The 24,659-nt window shown below is 42.2% G+C and overlaps 1 protein-coding gene across 5 annotated transcripts in view; it reads left to right on the top strand.

Annotated features, from left to right (window-relative positions):
* Positions 1-24,659, top strand: part of ASH1L (ASH1 like histone lysine methyltransferase) — an 84,150-nt gene that overhangs the window by 2,323 nt on the left and 57,168 nt on the right. For all 5 annotated transcript variants that reach the window (XM_019556874.1, XM_019556873.1, XM_019556875.1 and 2 more), the window contains exon 2: positions 11,140-16,162. In XM_019556874.1, the coding sequence (XP_019412419.1) occupies positions 11,140-16,162 (5,023 nt within the window). The remainder of the gene's footprint in view (positions 1-11,139; positions 16,163-24,659) is intronic.

Genomic DNA, 24,659 nt, shown 5'->3' with positions numbered 1-24,659 from the left:
CCCCTGCCATGGCAGGAAAGAGTACTGGGGTCAAATGGCCTCAGCCAAGTGACTGTCTAGCCTTGTCTTAAAGACCCCCAAGGTAAGAGCCAGCACCACTTTGCTTGGAAGTTGGTTCCAGATCCTAGCCGCCCTGACAGTGAAGTAGCGCCTCCTGATGTCTAATCTGAATGGACCCTCTGGCAGGTCTCCCCTGGCAAGTTTATAGCTGGCCACCAGATCCCCCCTCAGCCTTCTCTTGTGGAGGCTGAACAGGTTCAGGTCTCGTAGCTTCTCCTCGTAGGGCCTATCTGCTGTACATAGTACACACAGAGTTTACTGTCCAAATATTGGATTGGACAGACAAGTGAGGATAATGAATCAGGCAGGATGCTGATAATGGAGAACAGATTCCCCACTTCTTAGTTTTAAGCAGACATATCTTAAGAGGTTTAAACTTTTTTTTACCCATATGTAAATATATTTAAAACTTTTATATAAAAAATGTTTTATTCCTAAACCTGGTTGCAAAGATAATTTTTCTGTTGTGAGACAGTATTATTTTTGCATTGATGCCTACACAGTCAGATAGATTGCAAATTGGCTGAAGGGTTGTACTCAGAGGGTAGTGGTAGATGGGTCTTTTTCGACCTGGAGGGAAGTGGGCAGTGGAGTCCCCCTAGGGCTCAGTCCTTAGGCCCACACCGTTCAATTTCTTTATTAGTGACTTGGACGATGGGGTGAAAAGCAGCCTGTTTAAATTTGCTGATGATACCAAGATTTGGGGTGAGGTGGGCACGCTAGTAGGGAAGGACAGATTACCGCAGGACCCAGACAGGTTACAGGGGTGGGCTAACAAAAATAGGATGGGGTTCAATACTGACAAGTGCAAGATGCTGCACTTGGGCAGTAGGAACCAGCAGCACACTTATAAGCTGGGAAACTCCCTTCTTGAGAGCACAGTGGTAGAAAGAGATCTTGGAGTCATTATTGACTCCAAGATGAACATGGGCTGAAAATGCGAGGTCACGGTTGGCAGAGCTAACCGGACCTTGTTGTGCATCCACAGGTGCATCTCAAGTAGGGCCAAGGAGGTACGACACTGGTCAGGCCGCAGCTGGAGTACTGGGCACCACACTTCAGGAGGGATGTGGACAGCATTGAGAGGGTCCAGAAGAGGGCCACCCACATGATGTGGAGACAACAGGGCAGACCTACTAAGAGAAGCTACAGGACCTTAACCTGTTCGGCCTTCACAAGAGAAGGCTGAGGGGGGACCTGGTGGCCATCTATAAACTTATTAGGGGGGACCAGCAGGATTTGAGAGAGACCTTGTTCCCCCTAGCACCCCCCCGGGCTAACAAGGAATAACAGCTACAAGTTGTTAGAGAGTAGGTTTAGACTAGACATCGGGAGACGCTACTTTACAGTCAGGGCAGCTAGGATCTAGAGCCAACTTCCAAGGGAAGTGGTGATGGCCCCTACCCTGGGGGTCTTTAAGAGAAGGCTTGATGTCTACCTGGCTGGGGTCATTTGAGCCCAGTTTTCTCTCCTGCCCAGGGCAGGGGGCTGGACCTGATGATCTACAGGGTCCCTTCTGACCCTACATCTAAGAATTTTCCTGAACTGGTAGGCAAGCAGAAACAAAAGCCTTGAGAAATATGTGCTTTTTGTATTTCTGTGATAGATTTAAGGTCTGAAAGCTTTCTTTAAAAAAAAATCTGTTTTCTTTATTTTATTTTTGTAACATCAGGAGTATCAACTATAGGTTTTTCTTGGTGTTATTTGAAAGTTTGTTGATCACAGAGATTGATAAATCTTGCACCTTAATTCAGTGATTCTTAACCAGGGTGCTGTGAGTTTCTTTTGAGGATCTACAGTGCCACACTGGAGTGTATTAGCACTTTTAGGTCTGTAAACATTCAAATATGATTCACCAGAAAAACCCAGTGATTTCGGATAGAAAGACCACAGCAGGTCAAAACATTTTTGCCATTCTGGCTTCCTGAGTTCTCTGCAACAGAAGAACAGCTCAACTATTTTTCCTAGCCAAAAAAAGCAGTGAAAATGAAGAGCTGATCTTTTCCAAGGGTGTGCCTTGAGTCTAAGGGCCTGTGCTCTGAATCTGATGAGGTGTGCCTTGAGTCTAAAAAGGTTGAGCACTACTGCTCTAGCTGAAGCTGTAGGAGTGCCAGATCTTTTAACAAAATTATCTTTTTACAAAATTCTGGTAACTTGAATTAAGCAGATGAACCCAAGAGTTGTACACAGTCTGATTTTAAAAATTGCAATTCCTCTTAATTGCATATCAATTTCTTGCTGATCAAATTCTTCAAAAATCATAGAATTTTTCAGGCTGTACAGATTTTGAACCCTGCTGTGTGTGGTTTTGTGTATAAAAAGAGCCACTGCAACTCTTCTAGATTTTATTAATTAAAAAGAAGCAAAAGAAGAATCGCCTGTTTGTTTTTGTTCAGTTCAAAACCCTTATTTCAGTTTAATTTTCTGTGTCTTCTTTTTTTTACCTTTGAGACTAGAGTGCATCTTAGGCCTCCTCTACACATGACAGGTATGGCACAATTAGCTTGTTAGTTGTGCAGTTAGTTACCTTAAGACCAGCTACACATGCAAAGTAGCGGTTGCACCATAAAAAATACTATTCAGATATAAAGTTAGACCTCAGAAATGTGTATTAACTTTATAGCTGGTTGCTGTTGCATTTTAATTTGCATGTATAGCAGGGTTTTAGTTGATGGGGCTCCTAGCTGTAGGAGGCACCAGGCTCAGCAGGTAAGGGGACTCACAGCCCCAACAGCTGCTGACTCTGAGTCCTGTGGTTAGGGTTCCCCTGCACTGGCAGTAAGGTACAGTGGGATCTAATGTGCGATCCAACAATCATGCCTTCTGCCGTGCACATGTAGAAGGAGCCTTGTGTATCTGAAAGAGAAATTATGTTTGCTTTTCTGGACTAATCCCAATCAAGAGAATGTGATGGGGAAATCTAAATCTGCCAGATACTTTCTGATAATTGGTTGAAAGGCTGACTTTATCATTGTCTAAAGGTACCTACAGAGGAAGGAAATTTGTGAGAATAGATGGTTCTTTAATGTAGCAGAAAAAGGTGTAATGAGAGATTTAGTGTTTGGGAGCCAAATCTAGGCAAATTCAGGCTTGAAATGAGGCATAAATTGTTAATGGCCTGAGTCTAAATCTTTCCTATACCATTGGATATTGCTTAGGGCATGACCAGGAATCTGCTGTTCTCATTTTTCTGCTATTGACTCAGAATAATTATTACATAATATCTATTACTTAGCATTTTAATAAGGTTGGGTTCTTGGCCTAGTGTTCCACCTCCAGTCTGGAGGATGGTTTGACACACTTTGTTCGCTTTCTCCTTTTGATCAGTTGGAGCATCAGTATCTCTCAAACTACTGCTGTACTTCTCAGAGTCATGGAACAAGCAGGCTTTTTCACTACATCAAAATATAGCTAACTTTCTCGCAGTTTTTAACAATGGAGTTAATTAAACACTGGAATTTACTCATGCAGTGGATTCCCCATCATTTAATCTTTTCATTTAAATACCGCATAGTTTTTTAAAAGATACAGCAGTGTGTATGTAGCTCAGACAAGAAATACAGGCTTGATGCTGAAGTTATCAAGTGAGTTTTCTGACCTCTGTTATAGCACAAAGTATATGATTGGAATAGTCATCTTGGCCTAAACTAACTGTATTAAACTCTCTCTTGCTTTTTTTAAATAATTTCCATTTTTATATATTTTTCTTCTGCTGCTGCAGTTACGTTGCAGAGTTGCCAGAGCCATTTGGCTAATAATGTACCTGAATGTATGGTCTAGAGAAAAGTATTGATATAATTTTCCCCTACAGTTTTGCTCACCACTGACCAAAAATAGTTCATTTTGAATCTCATATACTTAGGAGCCTACATAAATTACAGTAGAAGTTTGCGGTGCAGTGGCGCCTTTAATCTCACTTTTTTTGCCAGTTTCCCCCCGCCCCACTGAGTGGCTGAGAGGTACATAATGCTGTGGTTTTTGCCTTGGCCACACAACAGAGGCAGGTTGTGTGACGAAAAGAATGACATTAAAGGCATTGCTATGCAGCAAACTTCTGCTGCAATTTAGGTAAGTCCCTACATAAATGAAAAACTATACTGCACACTATTTTTAAATGAGTTTTACTATGCACAATCCCGACTCCCATTTCATGTTTTGGCATTCCAGCTGGATTAGAATGATCTGCTTTTCTGTCTCATGGTATTTCTAGTAAGACAGTTCAAATGCACCTTTTAAAATAAATGCTCAGCATGATTTCAGATAAATAATGGGTTTGATGTCTGAGCAATTTCTGCAGTCTGTGGTGAAATACAGTAATACCTTTTCCCTTTGTAGCTATGCTTCAGAAAATGAAAGTGAACACTGAATACCTACAACTCCTTTTCTTTCTACAAAAAGGTAAAGGCACTTTGCCACATTCCAAAATACCTGTACTTTGAAGAAAGGAAGCTGAAATTGAAGGAGAATTTAATCCTTGTCATGTGCTCAGCTGATCAACAGGGACCACAGAGAAGTAGATGAAATGATCTCTTGTTAGCCTCTTCAGAAAAATTAGAATCCTTCTTAAGAAAAATTGCAGTTCTTACCATGTTATGTGTCTTAGTTCAGTTTGCCCATTAAATAATGAATTTCATGTTTAGAATTTCTCCCTCAGAACATATTACTTGCTTGCATAATACTTATGCAGACTAACTCACTGCTCAACAAACAATTGTTTGAAAAAATAATTGGTATACCTCTGTAACATTCATGGTTAAAACAATGAAACAGAATGAACCTGCCTGTGTTCTTCTGCCTTGCTGTTTCTCTGTTAAACTGCTGAGTGAAGATATTTTGTGGCTCCTTTATTGTCCTTGGTTGAATAGGTGAGCACTGCAGGAAATTTTGCTGATGAAATCACAACTAGCTGCTGAAAAATTCACAAGCAAAAGGTGGCAAACCTGAAAAGAGTTCCTCATTTTAGCTTTTCCAGCCTTTGTGGTAATTTAGGAAGAAAAGCATGAAATCTCTTCTGCAGTTTCATTCTTTGAAGAAACCTCACTTCCTCTTGAACAAAAATATTACTCTTTTTTTTTCTATTTGGTCATGGTAGCTAGTTAAGACTGACTCTGAGACAGGAGTATGTGACGTGTGTATGAATAATTTAGCCTAGAGATACTGCACATGGTATTTGAGAAGTTTTGCCGAATATGTTGATGGCAACATTTAGTGTGGTTATTCAGAACATTTGTTCGTATCGTATCATATGTGGTAGAAAGATCAAGTTGAGCAAAAGCGCACAAGTGTAAAGAATATGTAATATGGATTGTTGCTTGCTAGTAATTCCCAGGAATGTGAAAACTTTCTGCTCGGCAGAGTACATTGTTACCAGCAGACATTTTCAGAATACCTGCTTGCTTTGGGCACCTCTGCTTCTGGGGTCTAAACTTGACATCCTGCACTTAGTTGGTTGCCCTTTTTTGAGCATTTTGGCTTTAGTGTAAGCCAGTCAAGGTCCACACAAAGGTGGACACACTTGATAATTCTGATGATTTTGCCTGCAAATAAATATAAAAGCAAAACTTGAAGTTTCATTTCAATATCTAGTTTCATAATGTAGCCAAGAAAATGATTTTAGCACTTTTTACCAGTATTGAAATGAATGTAGCTATGAGTGTTTGCCCATACGTGACTACACCTGCCAAACAGAGGTATATGTTATAAGCACATACTGGATGAGGCATTACTTCCCAGAAACAATTGTGAGTTTGGTCAGTGCTGCTTAATCCCAAATCTTATTAATAAATTGATGAGTTTTGGTCATTTTAAAGTGTCTTCATTTGAAAAGTAGAGCAGGGGGAATTCTTGAGCAATTATTTCCTCTGTTGATAGAATCCTGTGCGCATCTATCAAAAGCAAACCACAGTACAGAGCTGTTGAACCTATTGTACCACATCAAAAGAAAGAAAAATGCCTATTCAGCTGCATATCGACCAGCTTGGAGCAGCAGAAACAAAGTAAAAGCAAGAGGATGGATATACAATGTAGAGCTGTGGATAAACATGGGTAAAAGTATGCCTTACAATGTCATGGTTGTTCAGTGCAAGGGAAGTGAACTTCACTCCCTTTCCATTTAAGCAAACATGCTTCAACAGAAGATACTGTGTTGGAGAAGAGTGGCATCTTGCTGTGCCTCTGAGGCTGTAGGACAGATATTGGCTGTCTTCTCAGCTATCTTGTTTGTTTATACAACAGGAAAAAGTTCATCTGAAGTGTGAAGCCCTAGCCACAATTTACGCAAGATTATGACTGCCATAGACAAGCTGGGCTCTGAGCCAAACTGTTTTCAAAACTAAAAAAACCTTTTAGCACTAACAACTTCAAAGTTAGTAACAGAGAGGAGCTAAAGACATCATCCCTCTGAAACATCTGGGGCTGGAGAGACCTGGCCCTTAACAGGTGTCTGCTTTAAAAATTATTTTAATCAACAACCTTTTTTTGTTTGGGGGAAACTTGTTTAATTTCTGGAGTCACTCCTGGGGCCACAGGCAATGAGCATTGTTGAAAGCAACATTCAATTGCAGGGGCCTGCCCTACACTGAAAATTTTGGTGTAGATTAGTGAAAATGTTAGTCAGGATCTGAACTCTAGCACAGTCTGGACACAAGCATATTTATACTGATCTAACACTTTGAGCTGTGTTAGATGACACTTAAAACCTGTGGCTAGCAGTCATACCATTGCTAGCACTGCCAGAATTGCACTGGTAGTAGATGAATGGTAGGAGACATCTGTAAAATTCTCAGTGTTGACCCAGCCTGGAGGTAGTTTGAAGATGGATCAGCAGCCAAGTGCTTGGCCAAAATGGAATATGAGCCTGACTGAGTAAAAATAAATTAGAATTGGAACTGTAGGAATTACATATACTCTAAGAAGCTAACAAAAGCAAAGCTTTGTTTGGGGCAGTATTTGAAAATAATTTTATTTTGTGTGCAGCAGCCTTGAATTCCAAAGTCAAAGGGCTGTCAGCAGCTTTCTGAAAATCTCCTATTTTTAAATCAGGCAGCTGAGCTCAGCTCATGGTGGGGTGAGGGTTGCTATCTTCTGCCTTGAAACAGCTGAAGGAACTTGAACTACTGATGCTAGAGCAATGTGAAATCAGGACCTTTTCCCTGTACTTTCTGTATTGCCACTGGCAGTTGTTCCATTTCAGTCCAGGTGTCGTCCCTGTTTTTATCATATAAACAGTTTAAAACAAATTCAAACAGAGCAACTAAAGTCCATTAAGATGACGGCAGTGCTCCCAGAGCAGTTGTACTTTTTATTGTAATTCCTGCCCTCGTCTTTCCTTCCCCAACCCCATTGCGTGTTTAATTAGATTGGAAGCACTTCAAGGCAGAGCCCATGTGTTACTACTTTTGGCTGCTGTCAAATAGTATTGGAAGTTGTAAGAAATTAATAACAATAACATTTAGATAATTGTTCTAATGCTAATGTGGTATCTTTCTCAGTGGAAGGAGGACTCCTTGGATGGTCAAACCAGTGAAGTAAAATGTTGGCCAAAAGCTTGAGCAATATTCCCCGCTCATCCAGGAACATTAGTGGTCATTTTCATTTTTTTGAATACCAGAATTGCTTTATAATTTTCACTCTTAGCTTTCTTTATACATTTGATACTATTACTGCAAAAAAAAAAAAAAAGCCTGAGGCACATGAAATGTTTTGATTGCTGAGCTCTTAGTGACTTATAATGGGAAAAGGTAGCAATATAGTGCTTTTGCAGTTCAGCTAATTGGTTAAATGTATCTGTAAGTTAATCTGATAGTTGGACAACAGCATATGAATAACTTATTTTTATTTAGAAAAGTCACTTAATACCACCAACCTTCAATTAATATTTCAGAGTGTAGTAAACAAACAGCTGTTCAACTGATCCACTTTATAAATGTTGCCTCTCATATGCCTTGTAAATACAGTAGCAGCCTGTTGATACAATAGTCTGTGAGCAACAAAATGTTCTCATTGAGATGTACCCATTTATTGGGTTTGGGGGTTTTTTTAGTATCCAAGTGGCAAAATAAAATTGATTCTCCAAAATTGTTCATTAAACCAATTTACTTCCGTTCACAGTCCCTATAGTAAAGTGACTTTCTGAAAAAATCTAAATATCTGACCTTCACTAGGAAAGGTACTTGTTCACTGAAATTGTAGGCCAAAATACAGATTTTTTTCAGCTTCCTGTGTTTAACTTCAGTAGTGGTTTTAGTTTGTTTTCTATATAACTGCCAGTTATTTTCAATGGGCTTGACAAATTCACTTGCTCAGAAGTGGGAGGAAAAGAGTGTCTTCACCTTCTGTAGAACTTCCGTTCATTTAAAAGCAAATTAAGATTCAAGATCTGAGTCTTTCATCCAGTCCAGGATTTGCTGTGTCTGCATCTTTCTGAAAGCATGTCTTTTACTTATTTAGCTATTGGCCCAAATTTAGTGCCTGATTTGAGAAAAAGAATACCTGTGCTTATTATGTGGGAAGGAGCTTTCAAATGTTATCTGAGTTTAAACTAATGCAGTGCTATTTTTCTGAATCTTCTCTTTCTAAACAAGTCTTTCCACTGTTTCATTCGCATACTACTTGGAGTTTTCAGAGTTGAGCGGTGGCCGAAGCACTAGAACTATGCGTTGAGACCAGGATTCAGAGGGTACACCTATACGTTGTAAGACAGGCCTGTAGTGAAACTAATGAACAAGTTCTTGAACCAGAAGCAGAATATCCATGTCATTGGCCTGCATGGATTACTGCACTAAGCTCTCCATTCGAAAGCTCATTGGCTGTTGCATAGGACTGCACTAAAGCAGCTTTGCTGTTTCTGGCTTGTGGTATGTGCCAACACAGTGCTTCCACATCCCACACAGAGGCATTCAGAAACAGTTGAGGAAAAGCTTTGAGTAGCTGAGACCACTTTTGAAGAAAACAAGAGAGCCTAGAGTTGGAAGAAGGTGATTATCATGTTTGAGAGGAGCTGGTTGAGGTGGGGAGGCCTTCAGTAATTATCACTGTTACCTGCCATAGTTTTTTAAAATGATGGTGTAAATTGAGCAGGATCCAGGGACCAGTACCTAACTTAGATTCTTTCCCAGAAGCTCAGGATGTCAGAAATTGCCTCATCTTGGTCTTGACCTTGTCCCTGGGTAGATAGTCTTTTAATGTCTAGTAAAATTTCAGAGAGTGGGCATATTGATAGTAGGTTAGAGAAGATGTTCAATACTCAGAGAAATATGGGAGAAGAAAAGAGAAACAGAAAAATATATGATGGGGAGATGGAATATGCAGTGTAAGGAAGGGGGAAGAAAGAACTGTATGGAGTGGGGAGAAAAAGAAAAGAGTAAATAGACCAGTAGCCCACATCTTCCAAATTTGGGCGCCAGAATTGAGGCTTCCCAAATCCATGTTTTGGTGTCTTAACAGTGGGATTTTTCAAAGTGCCTAAACAATTTAAGAGCCCACATCCCATTGACTTTCCATGAACAGGGAAACCTAAAGTTAAGCTCTGAGTTTTAAAAAAGGTTTGGTCCCTGAAACCCATAGGAAACTGAGAGTAAAGCCAGGAAGGAAAGAAAGTCTAACAAAAGGATGAAGTAACTAAAGCTGCTTAAAAAGAATAGTGTTAATATTCTAGCAGTGCTGCTCATTCATACAGCAACTTATTCAACACATATTTTTACATTGTATTTGAGCTGCTCCAGAGCTTTCTAGATGCTGTTTGAGAAATAACTGCAAATGAATTCTGGTGTTATTTGTTCAGTATATTCAACTTCCTTCTGCTATTTGACCAGCCTGGTTAATTTTTTTGTAAAGTATGTTGAATATAAATTTGCTTGCTATCAAGTACAGTAGAAAAAGCAGTTTTCGTATTAATTTAATTTGCAGAAGGTTATAACCTTACATGGATTTGGTGCTAATATCTTTCACTCTGCCTATTAGATTTAACCCTCAAACAAGTAGATGACATAAGTTTACAAAGGCCTGTACAGTTAATTGCCTAACAGTTATAAGGAACAACAATCTATTGCATCCCTGTGCCTCTGGAGAAGTTATTTTGTCCAGTGTATTTCAAAAGTTTCTGATGGGAGTTGCACTTAAAAGATAAAGATTCTTTAAAGGCAGAGATTAATCTTTTGAAATACTCTCATAGGAATGCTTTGGTTTGTCTGCCTATGTCCTTAGACCAACACGGCTACAACCTATACACCTGTAACACTGGTTTACCCATAGTGTTTTAGCTCAGAAAACTTTGATTTCAAATATGGTTGAGCTATAATTGAACGGAATGATTGTTTATTATATTATACATGTGTTCCTTTTCACAAACCAACACAGTTTGGCATATTTTAGCATGTTTAACAATCTACTTTGGAGAGAGCCCCTGGCTACAATAATAGGAAGAGTTGGGGGACAGATTTGATGAGAATAAACAAAAGCTGCATGTGAATAACTTTACACTAGCAGTTCCCAGTCTTTTTGAGCTGCAGCCCAACTGCCAGCTATTTCATGACTGAGTGTGACCCCACTTCTCATCTGAGCTTATCAGGGGTAATTTAATGTCTGTGGCACTTGTGTCCCCACTCATAATGGTCATGACCTCTTTTGGAAATCACTGGTTTACACATTGCCTGTCCACACTCAGGATAGTGTGCAGAATCTAACTCCATGTAATCTGATATCGGATGGGGCTTCTTGGTATTACTTTATTATTCAGTTAATTGTTCAGCTTGGTCTTGTTAGTGAACACTAATTTTTGTGAACACTAAATATAATCCATCTTTTTAAAATATATGTCCTATGATTAAAACAGAATAAAAGTTTTGTATTTGGTGATGCATTGTGTGCTTTTGTATGTTTTCTATAAAAAGCCTCTGCATATTCATTGCAATGTATTTTGATAAATAAGGTCTGAAATTAAGTGTTTCATTTACAGGCTTTTTAAATTACTAGATAGCATGGATTAAGTACATCAGCATTACAGGATAGCATGGTGAGACGGAAATAACTTCTCTGGTTTTACTCAATTCCTAAAGTATTTTTCTTTTTGTAAACTTTTAGGACCCTGCAAAATTGTACAAGAAATCTGGAGAAGTTGCAACAGTTGAATTTCATGCTGAGGAAAGTGTACAAGGAGAAACAAATCCTGCCTCTAAGAAGTTCTCTCCACTACAGTCTGAAATGACAGATTATATAAAGTCAGTTCCTCCTCCTTTTGTTGGTAGCCGTGATCCTGACTTGAAGGACCGAACACAAATTAATGGAGCAACAACCGTAACAGAAAAACTGGCTCAGCTTATTGCCACTTGCCCCCCCTCAAAGTCTTCCAAAACAAAGCATAAGAAACTAGGAACTGGGACTGCAGCTGTACTGGGTAATAAGGACTTTGTAAAGAAACTGCCAGGAACTGGGACTGCAGCTGGCCTGGGTGATAAGGATTTGATGAAGAAACTGTCAGTAACTGGCATTGCTGCTGGATTGGTTAACAAGGACTCAGGGAAGAAGCCATTGGGGACTGGCAGTGCAACCATATTGGTTAACAGAGATTCTGGGAAGAAGCCAGCAGGGATTGGCCCTTTAGCTGGATTGGTTAACAAGGACTCTGGAAAGAGGCCACCAGGGATTAGCACTTCAACTGGGTTAGTTAACAAGGACTCTGGGAAAAAGCAGGCAGTGACAAGTTCTGTAGTAGTTGGATTAATTAACAAGGACTTTGGAAAGAAACCACCTGGGGTTGGCACTCAAACTGGATTGACCAGTAAGGAGTCTGGGAAGAAGCCACCAGGGATAGGCACTCCAGTGGGACTGCTTAATAGGGACTCTGGGAAAAAATCACCGGGGACTGGCACTCCAGCAGGGTCAGTTAACAGGGACTCTGGGAGGAAGCTGCCAGGGATTGGCACTCCAGTGGGACTGGTTAACAGGGATTCTGGAAAGAAGCTGCCAGGGATTGGCACTCCAGTGGGACTGGTTAACCGGGACTCTGGGAAAAAACTGCCAGGGTTTGGCACTCCAGTAGGACTGGTTAACAGGGACTCTGGGAAGAAGTCACCAGGGATTGGCACTCCAGTAGGACTGGTTAACAGGGACTCTGGGAAGAAATCACCAGGGATTGGTACTCCAGTGGGACTGGTTAACAGGGACTCTGGGAAGAAGTCGCCAGGGATCGGCGCTCCAGTGGGACTGGTTAACAAGGACTCTGGGAAGAAGCCAATGACCCTTGGGAGTTCAACGGTATTGGTTAACAAGGACTCTGGGAAGAAGCCACCAGGGATTGGCACTCCAGTGGGTTTAGTAGTTAACAAGGACTCTGGGAAGAAGCCACTGGGGATTGGCAGTCCAGTAGGGTTAGTAGTTAACAAGGACTCTGGGACTCTGAAAGCTGACACAAGCCTTTCTCACATGCCTTCTACAGAGCCCTTCAAGCTTTCTTGCAGTTCAAACCTCAGTAGCCTTGAAAGCCATGAGACTACAGATTTACTGAAAGACAATAACAACAGTAAAACATTTGAAAAACATATTATAAGACAGAATAAAGAAAGTGTCCTGGAAAAATTTTCTCGGAAAGAGGTTGCTGATGTAGATACAGAGAAATGTAAGGAAGGAACCTGCATTCCACAAGACTGTTTCTCATCCAATGAAAAGGGGACTTTTGAGGCATCTAAGCATGAAAAGCAGCCTCCAGTATATTGCACTTCACCAGACTTCAGGACGGGAGGAGCTTCAGATGTATCTACAGCAAAGTCCCCATTTAGTGCAGTAGGGGAGGGAAACCTCCCATCACCTTCACCCACTGTGTCTGTTACTACCTTAAGTAGGAGTCTCACAGCATCTTCCTCTCAGTTAATTTCAAATCCTTTGCATTTAAGTACCACAGCAGATCTGTTAGAAGGAATTTCTGAGCAGAGTGGAAAGACCCATTTTTCTTCTGACAGTACACTTCTGAACCTGAACAGAACATTAAATCACAGTCTGAGTACTGACAAAGATTTAAACGATTCAAAAGGCACACGTGTAGAAACCCCAAGAACTGTTCCTGCTATAGGAAAGAAATCCAGCTTGGTAACTGAATCAAGCATTCATGCTTCTCTCACCCCTTCAGTAGTTAGTTTCACAAGTTTGTTTAATAGCAAACAGTTTCTAAAGATTGGCGCAATAACTGCATCGGAGAAATCCTGCCAAGGTGCTGAAAGTCTGAGCACTAGTCAGCAGTCAAAACCATTAAAGAAAAGAAAAGGAAGGAAACCACGATGGACTAAAGTGGTGTCTAGAAATGCATGTCGGTCTCCAAAGGGTCTAGAATTAGAAAGGTCAGAGCTTTTTAAAAATATTTCATACAGTACATTGTCAAGCAGTAATCTGGAACAGGCCAAGTTCTTGAAAAATATAGGGTCATCATCATTTATAGAACATGAATTTGTCAAACATCAGTTGCCAAAACTGAGCAAGTCTAGTAGTGGACAGTCGCTTGCACTGCTGACAGAAGCTGACAAACAGGCTCAAAAATTCTATACTACCCACAAACAGCCTTCCAGCATGTGTATGGCAGATGACCTCTTACCTGAAATGTATAAGCCCAAAAGAGGAAGGCCAAAATCAAAGGAGATGCCTGAGCTTGAAGGTCCCCCAAAGAGAACCCTAAAAATCCCAGCATCAAAAGTTTTCTCTGTGCAGTCAAAGGAGGAGCAGGAGCCACCTGTTCTGCAGCCAGAGGTAGAAATTCCCTCCTTAAAACAAAGCCTAACAGGCCAGGCTTTTCCAAAGAAGAGAGGGAGACCCAAAAGGCAGATCAGATCATCAGTTAAAATGAAACCACCTGTTCTTTCTGTAGCACCTTTTGTTGCTACAGATAATTCCAATAAGATTGAGTCTGAAAGTGACCAGCACCGGAGTGGGGATTTCTTTGAGAGAAAGGAACAGCTCAGAGGCCCAGAGGAAGTTCAGCAAACTGTATGCAGCATGTCTGACCTTGAGGTAGAATCAGACAGAAAAGTTACCAAGAGAAATAATGGGCAATTAATGAAAACAATTATCCGAAAAATAAATAAAATGAAAAGTTTGAAGCGAAAGAAACTTTTGAATCAAATCCTCTCTAGTACAGTGGAACCAAATAACAAAGGGAAAGTGCAATCAAAACTCCACAATACAGTGTCAACTCTTGCTGCCACATTTGGTTCTAAATTAGGGCAGCAGATAAATGTCAGCAAGAAAGGAACCATTTACATAGGAAAGAGGAGAGGTAGGAAACCTAAAACTGTCCTAAATGGTATTTTAAGTAGTAATGCTGCCAGTTTAACTGCTCTTGAGAAGTCTGCCCAGCAAACGAATGGGACATCACTAGGTCAAGTACTTCCCCCACTGTTGCCTTCAGCCGCTAATAATTCAGAGGTTCTTCCATCTCCAGTTTGCTCTCAGTCTTCTGCAGCAAGTGGGGGGCAGAGCCCTGTCAGTAGCGATACAGGTTTTGTTGAGCCGAGTTCAGTGCCATATTTACACATACACGCTAGACAGGGCGGAGTGGTTCAGACCCTTGCAATGAAAAAGGCCTCCAAGGGCAGGAGGAGATTATCTCCTCCTACTTTATTGCCAAACTCTCCTTCTCACTTAAGTGAGCTGACATCTCTGAAGGAAGCCACTCCTTCACCAATCAGCGAGTCTCACAGTGACGAGACCATTCCTAGTGACAGTGGGATAGGAACAGATAATAACAGTACTTCAGACAGAGCAGAGAAGTTCTGTGGACAGAAGAAGAAAAGGCATTCATTTGATCACGTATCTCTCATTCCTCCTGAAACATCAACAGTTTTAAGTAGCCTAAAAGAAAAACACAAACACAAATGTAAGCGCCGGAGTCATGATTATCTCAGCTATGACAAAATGAAAAGACAGAAGCGAAAAAGGAAAAAGAAGTACCCCCAGCTCCGAGGTAGGCAGGATCCTGATTTCCTTGCTGAGCTGGAGGAACTAATAAGTCGCCTGAGTGAAATAAGAATTACCCACAGAAGTCATCATTTTATACCCCGAGACCTATTGCCTACTATTTTCAGAATAAATTTCAATAGCTTCTATACCCACCCCACTTTTCCTTTAGATCCTTTGCACTATATTCGAAAACCTGATTTAAAGAAGAAAAGAGGCAGACCCCCCAAAATGCGAGAAGCTATGGCAGAGATGCCTTTTATGCATAGCCTTAGCTTTCCTCTTTCCAGTACTGGCTTCTATCCTTCTTATGGCATGCCTTACTCTCCTTCTCCCCTTGCAGCTGCTCCTATAGGCTTAGGCTATTATGGAAGGTACCCTCCAACTCTTTATCCTCCACCACCTTCTCCTTCTTTCACTACCCCACTTCCACCACCTTCTTACATGCATACAGGCCACTTGCTTCTTAATCCTGCCAAATACCACAAGAAGAAACATAAGCTTCTGCGTCAGGAGGCCTTCCTTACAACCAGCAGGACTCCACTCCTGTCGATGAGCACCTATCCCAGTGTTCCACCCGAAATGGCTTATGGCTGGATGCTTGAACATAAGCACAGACATCGTCATAAACACCGAGAACATCGTTCTTCAGAACAACCGCAGGTTTCTATGGACACTATAACAGCAAACAGTTCTTCTAGAACGGTCCTAGAATCCTTGAAGCGCTATAGATTTGGGAAGGAGGCTGTTGGCGAGAGATACAAACATAAAGAGAAACACAGGTGTCATATGTCTTGTCCGCACCTTTCACCTTCAAAGGGTTTGCTCAGCAGAGAGGAGCAGTGGGTCAGGAGAGAGCCTTCGGAATCGAATACGTTAGCATTGGGATTACAGACGCCATTACAAATAGACTGTTCTGACAACTCCCCAGGTCTGTCCTTGGGAGGATTTACTCCTAGCTCTGAAACAGCCAGCAGTGACGAACATACAAATCTTTTCACAAGTGCAATAGGCAGCTGCAGAGTGACCACCTCTACCAACACCAGTGGACGTAAAAAGTTGACCGACAGCCCTGGACTCTTCAGTGCACAGGACATTTCTCTCAGTCGACCTCTTAGGAAGGAGCCATTGCCTTCTATTGAAAAGTCACTACAGCCACTGGCAGGTAGGAGAGCTCTTCTTGGTACATCCTTTCTTGTAAGGCATGTTATTACTTTTATCATATTTCAAAGGTAATAAAATAATTTTTGTGAAGTGTGGCAAAGGTAACATTGGGTTTATAGGCACCCCTAGGTACTATTATAAAACAACTTGAAATGATGGGGGAGGGGCCCGTGTAGGCTGCTTTGACCTGAGCCATGGGCCAAAGAAGTGGCAAAGAAAAATTCGGCTTGCAGCAGCAAAATGGGAAGTCCCCAGTACTTCTGGTTTTGCTTTTGCCCTGTCCTTCGGATGCCAGTTAATAGAGTTTTCCAGCTAATAAAGTGCTGATTAACACAGCTTTTGCTGTAGTAGTATTGTGTGACCCAAAGGGAACACAGGAATTTTTAAAATCTTATACCAGTTGATCTTTATTAACTGTAATTAGGGAATTCATATTTTTACTTATAAAATGAATAAAGCAAAAAAAAAAAAAAAAAAAAAAAGGAAGCTAACTTGAGAAAGTTATTTGAAGACCAGAGTATATTTTAATGGAATTATTTTTCAGAAGGTTAACCTGCATTCTGTTATTTCCTAGCTAGATTAGACACAGTGTCAGTGGAGAATGTGGGCTTTAAAATCCTAAAGTAGATTTCCTTCCCTCCCCAAAAACTAAAAAATATTCTGCACAAGTGTTCTACAGAATATTGTGTACTAATTTAGGTGTCACTATGTGCAGTATTTCCTTTGCTTTTTAGAAATTTGTGTTAGAATAAATGTTTCTTGTCTTAGCCATTTCTGTCATAATTCCTGCAGGCATCCTGGTAACATCACAAAGCAAAGGTAACCCACAAAAGAACAAAATAGTACTTGTGCTCTTATTTTCTTCTTTATCACATATAAAGAAGCCGTAATGGGTTTTTTTTCCTGCTTGAAATTCAAGTTTTGTTTGTCCTTAAAAGATTGTCTGATGATTGGACAACTAGTTAATAATGATTCCACAAGTTAAGAGAGTGAAAGCTGAGTTCTTTGAATTGCTCTTAGTAACATTGTTTTAAGACAGGTTATTTTTGGATGCTTTTATTAATATGATCTGTCTTCAGTTAGGCAGCTGTTGATCCTCTGGATCACGATGTACATGTAAGTGGTCTTGTCAGGTGCCTGATGAGTAGAGATCCTGATTTTCTCTAATAAAAATAGTAAATTTGCTGATAAAAATAACAAATTCTCTAATAAAGCCCCCCAAATCCACGATTAAAATGGAACGCTGCTATATATATAGGTATCAGTTGAACACAATGTTTTATTGATATAGTTATAATTTTAAAGCAATTTGGAAGCCTGCCAGTGCCTCTATTCTTATAGTAAAATAAATTCTAAATACCTATATTTTGGCGTTTGATAGTGTTTTCCATCATGGAAAATTAGAGCTCCCTTTGTCTTTTTAGCTCACCAGGACACCGATCCAGGCCCCCTAGTCCCAAGCCGTAGCCCCCCAGCCCTGCTATACCAGGTCCTGCCTGCTGAGCTGCAGAGGACCTGGGGGAGGGCAGCAGGGTAGAGAGCCTGAGCCTACAGTGGGCAGCCCACCCCCATCCCACACAGAGCTGGGAGGCACTTGTCCCCATTGCCCCTCCTCAGGAGTGTGTGCAGCACCAGCCCTGCACCCCCACTCTTCCACTCTCTCACCCCCCAGATGAGCCCATGGTCCCGTCCTGCTCCCAGCTGGGGCTCTGTGACTGCACGTGGCCCTGGACTCCAAGCCGCACACACCTCCCAGCTGGGCAGCAGATGCATCCACAGCCCTGCCCAACTCCCTCCCTCTAGGGGTTTCAATCCCTGCCCCCTCCCCCCCACCTGACTTACCTGCTCCCTAGGCTGCCTGGTAGCCATGTCATATACATGCACGTGGCACCCCCTGCCTGACTGCCCTCCTGCCACTCCCCACAACCCCTTGCAGGCAGGAACTCTGCCAGCCTGCAGAGAGCTCTTTACAAAAGTGTTTTTCCATCAAAAATGAGAAATCTGTGTTTTTCTAAGGCAAAGGGGGAAAGCTGCATTTTTCTCCGTTTTCCCATGGGAAACGGGAAACCCAGATCCTTTATGGTGAATCCACTTGTGGTTAACTAGCCCTATTTGAGAGTGATACAGCTTGTTATAAGTTTCACAGATTCTTGTGTTGTCTGAGTTAGAGTCCAAGTTTACAGCACACTGCTTCCTGTCTTGCCTGGCTTCCATCTCGGGATCAGAGCCCACTTCATGCTGGGCTGCATGTAGTGGCAGATGTTCCCTTCAGATTGGACAGGATCATGCTGGGGATATGGTCTTCCTTCCATTCTGACATGGTCAAGCCGTTGCAACCTCCTCCTCTTTGTAGTGGTTTGTAGGTGTATTAGTTCTATGCACTCCAGCACTTTGTGTTTGGTATTTTGTCTTCCCACTTTATTTTCAGGGTCTTGTACAGGCATCTCATATGAAAGCTGTTAAGTCTCTTGACGCATCTGGCATATGTAGTCCGTGTTTCTGAACCATAAAGCCAGGATGACAGCACACAAGTTTTGTAGATATGCATCTTCACCTTAGTTGATAGTTTGTTGTTATTCCAAGATTCGCTGTGGTTATCTACAACCAGGAAATCTCTCAGAATCAGCTCTTTCACCTTGGTTTTTGCTCTAAACCTTATGATATTAAACAAGCCTCCATGTAGTCTGGTTCGAGGATAAACCATCATTGCTGTCCTTGAATGCATGAAGAAGTGGGAATGAAAAGTAGATGTTAAAGAGCACGGGGGCTAAGACACACCCCTGTTTCACCCCATTGTTGATTTCGGAAGCATTTGATTCTTTGTTTTTGTATGCTACAGTTGCCTTCATACCTTGATGACCAAATCACTGACTCCGAATCAAATCGGGAGACCCTTTAATCTCTCCAAATTGAATCGGAACCCTCCAAATCGATTCGGAGAGATTCAGAAAGATTTGGCAATTCAGACATGGGCACAGCTTTAAATGTTTTTTCTGCATACCTCAAGGTACCAGATGGCTCGTGAATGCTTTGATGGTGGGGTGGATGGAGCATCCCACAGGAGCATGGAGGGGGCCTCCTCAGTGTGCTCAGCAGCGGACCCAGAAGTGAGCCAGAAGGTCTGCCAAGGAGCGCGCTGGGAGAAAGCTCCCCTGCACCTCCCCCAGCTCAGTGACTGGTTTCTCCTGGGTCTGGGGGGCCACCCAGAGTTCTCCTGCAGCCAGCTGCTGAGCTGGAGGGGGAGTGAGGGCCACACACTCCTCAGCAGACCCAGAAGTGGACCAGAAGTAGTTCTGGTCCACTTCCAGGTTTGCTGCCCAGCACGTGGAAGGCCCCCCCCCCCCGTGCTCCTGGGGACACTCCATCTGCCCCAGCATCGCAGTGTTCACGAGCCGCACCTGGTACCTCAAGGTATTCAGAAAAAATATTTAAAGCTGTGTCTACGGCCAAGTCACTGATTCTCCAGATCAAAATTGAATCTTCAGATTTAGCTGAATCAAATCAGAGACGGTGATCCGAGTCAACAAATCAAATCTCTGTCCCCAATTCAGGCCATATCTAAATTGAATACAGCCTGTTTTGCACACCCCTACTGTCTGTTGACCATATTGAAGGCCTTCATCAGATTGATGAAGGTTATGTTTCATAGTCGTTAGGGTCAGAAGGGACCTACTAGATCATCAAGTCCAACCCCTGCCCTGGGCAGGAATGAGTGCTGGGGTCAGATGACCCCAGACAGGTGTCTGTCCAATCTCCTTTTAACTATCTCCAAGGAAGGGGACAGCACCACCTCCCTCAAAAGTGTGTTCTTTATTTTGGCAACCCTCACCGTAAAGAATTTTTTCCTGATGTCCAATCTGAATTTGCTCCCTTTCAGTTTGTGGCCATTATTTCTAGTTACCTTGACAGGCGCCCTGGTAACCATTGTATCCCCTTATTTCTTGTTGGCCTCCCCACTGAGTTTGTAGGCGGCCACAAAATCACCTCTCAGCCTCCTCTTGCGGAGGCTGAAGAGGTTCAGGTCTCCCAATCGGTCCACATAGAGTTTTTTCTGTAGGCCTTTAACCAGATGAGTGGCCCTCCCCTGAACCCTCTCCAGGCCATCCACATTCGTCCTGAAGCATGTGCCCAAAATTGGACGTAGTGCTCCAGCTGTGGCCTGACCAATGCCACACAGAGGGGAAGTATCACCTCCCTAAACCTATTTGTGATGCACCTACTTATGCAAGAAAGGGTGCGGTTAGCTTTACTTATTACGTCATCACACTGGTGACTTATGTTCATTTTGGAGTCAGCTACTACTCTGAGATCCCTTTCCACAGTTGTGCTACTCAGAGTGGTACCTCTTAGAGTATAAGAGTGTTGATGATTCTTCCTCCCCAGGTGACATGACACTTATCCGTGTTAAACTGCATCCTATTCTGTTTGGCCCATTTCCCTAGCCTGTCCAAATCAGCCTGGATTCGCTCCCTGCCATCTAGTTTGTGTAGTACCCCCCATAGTTTGGTGTCATCAGCAAACTTGGACAGGGTGCTTTCTACTCCTTCGTCTGAGTCACTGATGAAAGTATTGAATAGTACCAGTCCCAGGACAGAGCCTCGGGGGACTCTGCTGCCTACATTTCTACAGATAGAAACCAACCTGTCCACCACCATCCTTGGTGCGTCCCATAAGCCAATTTTCTACCCACCGGACTGTGTAATAATCTACATTGCAACTGTTTAGTTTATTTATAAGAATTGGGTGTGACACTGTGCCAAAGGCCTTTTTAAAATCTAAGTAAATACCTCTGTTCCTTCATCCAAGCATTTTGTAACCAGGCTAGTGAGGCAGGAGCTGCCTGCTATGAACCCATGCTGACTGTACAGTGGTATTCATTTTTCTCCATACTTTTCTTGCAGTTGCTTCACCAAAAATATCATATCGGTGGTGGAGCATCCTGGGTACATCTACACATGCAATTAAACCAGAGCAATAACTGGCGCAATTGGCACTGGAGTCAACTGCCCCCAAGTAGAGTATCTACACATGCGGCCGGGACCACAGCACTTTGAGCAAGGGTGGAGCAGCCCCAAGCTGGTAGGGGGGTCCTGGGTGGCAGAGGGGCAAGCTGGGTCACACAGGTGCTGAACTGTGGGGCTAGGTGATAGGCAGCCCATGCACTTTAGCACCTTAATGCTCCAGCCAGCCCCTGTCATCGTCTGCATGTGCATTTCATTGCATATAGGTACTCAGCCGTAAGATGACAGTACTATCTTACATCAGAGTTAATTAATTTACAGTGCCCTAATACTGGCATGTGTGTCGATGGTGACGATTTACTGCAGACCTACTTAGTCTACTCTGCAGTAAAACACATATGTAGATGCACCCCCTGAGTGAAAACCTCATTGACTTTCAGGATAGATTATTTCACCTAGAGATTGCAGCCTAGGGAGCATAATGCAAGTGACAACTTTTCCAATGACATCTGACAGGGAGATACCTCTATAGTTGTCTCAGTTGATCCTATTCCCCTTGTTTTTGTATAACTGTATACACCAAGCATCTTTGAAATCTTGTGGTACCATTTTGTCTTTCTAACAGCAGTATAACTTCATGGAGCTTTCAGAGTAATTCATTGTTGGTATATGTGTAGATTTCAGCAGGCAAGCAATTGTTGCCAGATGCCTTGTTCCCAGGAATCAATTTAATGGCTTTCTACAAATCTTCTAATATAGGCCTGTTGTCCAAATCCATCATAACTTCAAACAGTAGTAATTCTTCAAGATCTTTGTGTTTGATTTCAGTCTCACTGGAGTATACTACTCCATGGTGTTCAGTCCAGCACTGGAGTTATTTTGTTTATCAGCGATGACTTTTCCATTTAAGTCTTTCAGTGGAGTTGCTTTCTTTTTGACTAGACCAACTGATCATTTGATGCCTTTGTATCACCTGGGTCAGCAGTTTTCTGCATATCGTCATAGAGTTTCAGCCAAAAGTCTTAGGCACACCTCCTAGCCTCCCCTTGCATTTCTCTTCAAGCCTTTCTCAAATTTTCCAGGGTCATGGTGTTGGGAGATTTCTTGTAGATGGTTAGCGCTATCCTTTTGTTCTCAACCAGTGGAGGTAAAAGGGGTTTTAGAGTGCTCTTCAAACCAGTGTGCATTTTTCTTGCATTTTTTGCCAAATGGTGTTACAGCAGCGTTGTATATGTTAGTTTTAAGCTTTCCCAAGCCTTGTTGGCCGAGCCGTTAGATAAACTTGCTTTCACGACTTCTTCATTGGATAGTCTGCATCTCTCTATTTTGGCTGATGTCAATTTGAGGATGACTGGTAGTTTCTCTACAGTGGATCTTTAGGCATTGATTCTGACTTTGCATCTGACCGAGGCATGGTCAGTGTCACAGTCGGCACTGTCATAAGGCCTTGTGTGCAGGATTTCTCTCTTCAGTGAGATACTAATAGTTTGGATACGTTAAACCCTTTTTAAAGATCCAGTATCCTAACCCTTTTGATAGTGTTTAAAGCTCACAATATGCAAGTTCTAAGATGTGAAACCAGGGAAGAAAATATTGTAAATCATTTATAATTCTAAGGTAATTTAACCAGTATTAAAAAGTTGAGCATTTGTTCTGTGTGTTTATTTTAAACCCTTTTGGGCCTTTTTATACACCATAAAAAAGCAAAGAGGACAGAGATTCAATTAAAAAAAATCCTTTTCAGGCTACCATTCTGTGTTCTGATATATACCACCAGAGGGTTATATAAGAATTGGAAGGGCTACATTAATCATAGACGTATTATAAAATAAGCAAGTTGGACAATAATAACAATCAGTTGTACAGGTTTACATTTTTCTCCATTGTGGAAGCTTCTCTTTAAAACTTGAAACCATTTGCTGTGTTCAAGTACTGAGGTCTCCAAAAATTAAAGTAGTACAATAAAAAAAAAAATGGAACAGGTTAAAGTGAGAGTGCAGTTTAATTTGAGTTTCCTTTCTACTGTCAATTTAAATAAAGGTTAAGACCTAAGAAACTTTTATTTTTATCCAGATTTCTTTTTTTTTATTGTAACTCTTTAGTTTTTCTTTTATAAAATTATGTTCTGTGGTAGGACAGTGATGCAGCCCTCAATCAATCAGTCATATATTTGGATTCAACACTTCAAGAATTCTGACAGAAAATATTACCAAATAAAGCTAAGGTCTAACTATCTTACATGTCTTAATTTTTCAGCCTCAATAGTGTCTGCCATTAATCAAGTGTATATTTTTCAAGGTGTTTATTTAAAAACTTACACTGCAGAGATTTTGTTCTTACATCACGTGTGTGTGTGTGTCTCATTTGTAAGGTTTTACTTTAACAAATAAGATTCCTGGATTAGTGTTAAGACAGAGGCTAAAGTGATAGGAAATTGTGGCCAGCCTTCCAGAACAAAACATAAGATTATGACAAATCTTAGAAGAATTGTGTTGACTTGCTGTGGGATGCTAAAATAGTGCAACTCACTTAGGCACTTTGAAAATATTACCCCTAACCTACAGTGCGGTCGGCAGCAGGTGAATTGACTAACATGATACTGAACACAACTTTTTCTGTTCAACTCCATTCAACAGTGACAGGCATCTTCTGCTAGCTACTGCACAAATATAGATAAAGACAATTCCTGCCCTGAAAGGTCTAAAAAAACCAAAATAAAGGAAGGGAAAGGGCTAAGGATGCAAGGAGTAGGGTGAAGGGTTGACACAACTTTATTGGTTGCTGCTTCTTTTGTGTTTTTTTTAATTGGGGTTGTGCAGTTCACAGAGAAGTTAGCAAAAATAAGGGACCAGTAAAGTCAAATATAGGGGTGCACTGATAAGAGATTTTTGAGACTGATACCAATAGCCGATTTTTAAGAAAGCATATCGGCCACTACCGCTCTGATTTCCATTACCAGCCTTGCAGCCTGAAGGGCTGCATGCGGGTGGTAAGTCTAGTGCGCTGGAAGGGGAGGGGAAAGGGAAAGGGCATGGGGAGTCAAATCAAGGCCCCTGTGGTGAGGGAGGAGTGGGGCTTCAGCAAACGCTGCCCAGTTGGGGCGGGGCAGGCATGGGACGGAGCCACGGCTTGTCTGGGAGGGTTGGGGGGCAGCTCCTGTTGTTCCTCTGGGAGCCACTGGTTTGGTGCTTGTCCTCTGGTCCAGCAGCTCCTACCACTGCTCCTGCTGGTCATCATGGAGGGCATGGTGGGGAGGGTGTGTGCCCTCAGATCTGCGTGAAGTGGGTTGGGACTAGGGCTACATGGGGCTTTTCCTAGTCCTCCCCACGCAGATCAGGGGGCATACATGCCCCCCCCCATGCCCTCCCGGATGAGCAGCAGGAGCTACCAGACAAGTGGGCATGCACCAGGCCACCGGCTCCTGGATGAGCAGCGTGCAGCAGCAGGAGCTGCCTCCCCCTCCTGCACCAACCAGACAAGCTGCAGCTCCGTCCCCCAACACTTGCCCTGCCCCGGTGGGGCTGTGCTTGCCCCTAG

Source organism: Crocodylus porosus, unplaced genomic scaffold, assembly GCF_001723895.1.
Source record: "Crocodylus porosus isolate Cpor-Errol unplaced genomic scaffold, CroPor_comp1, whole genome shotgun sequence".
Classification (NCBI taxonomy): domain Eukaryota; kingdom Metazoa; phylum Chordata; order Crocodylia; family Crocodylidae; genus Crocodylus; species Crocodylus porosus.
The sequence above is the reverse complement of the archived record's forward strand: the minus strand, read 5'-3'. Positions and strand labels throughout refer to the sequence as shown.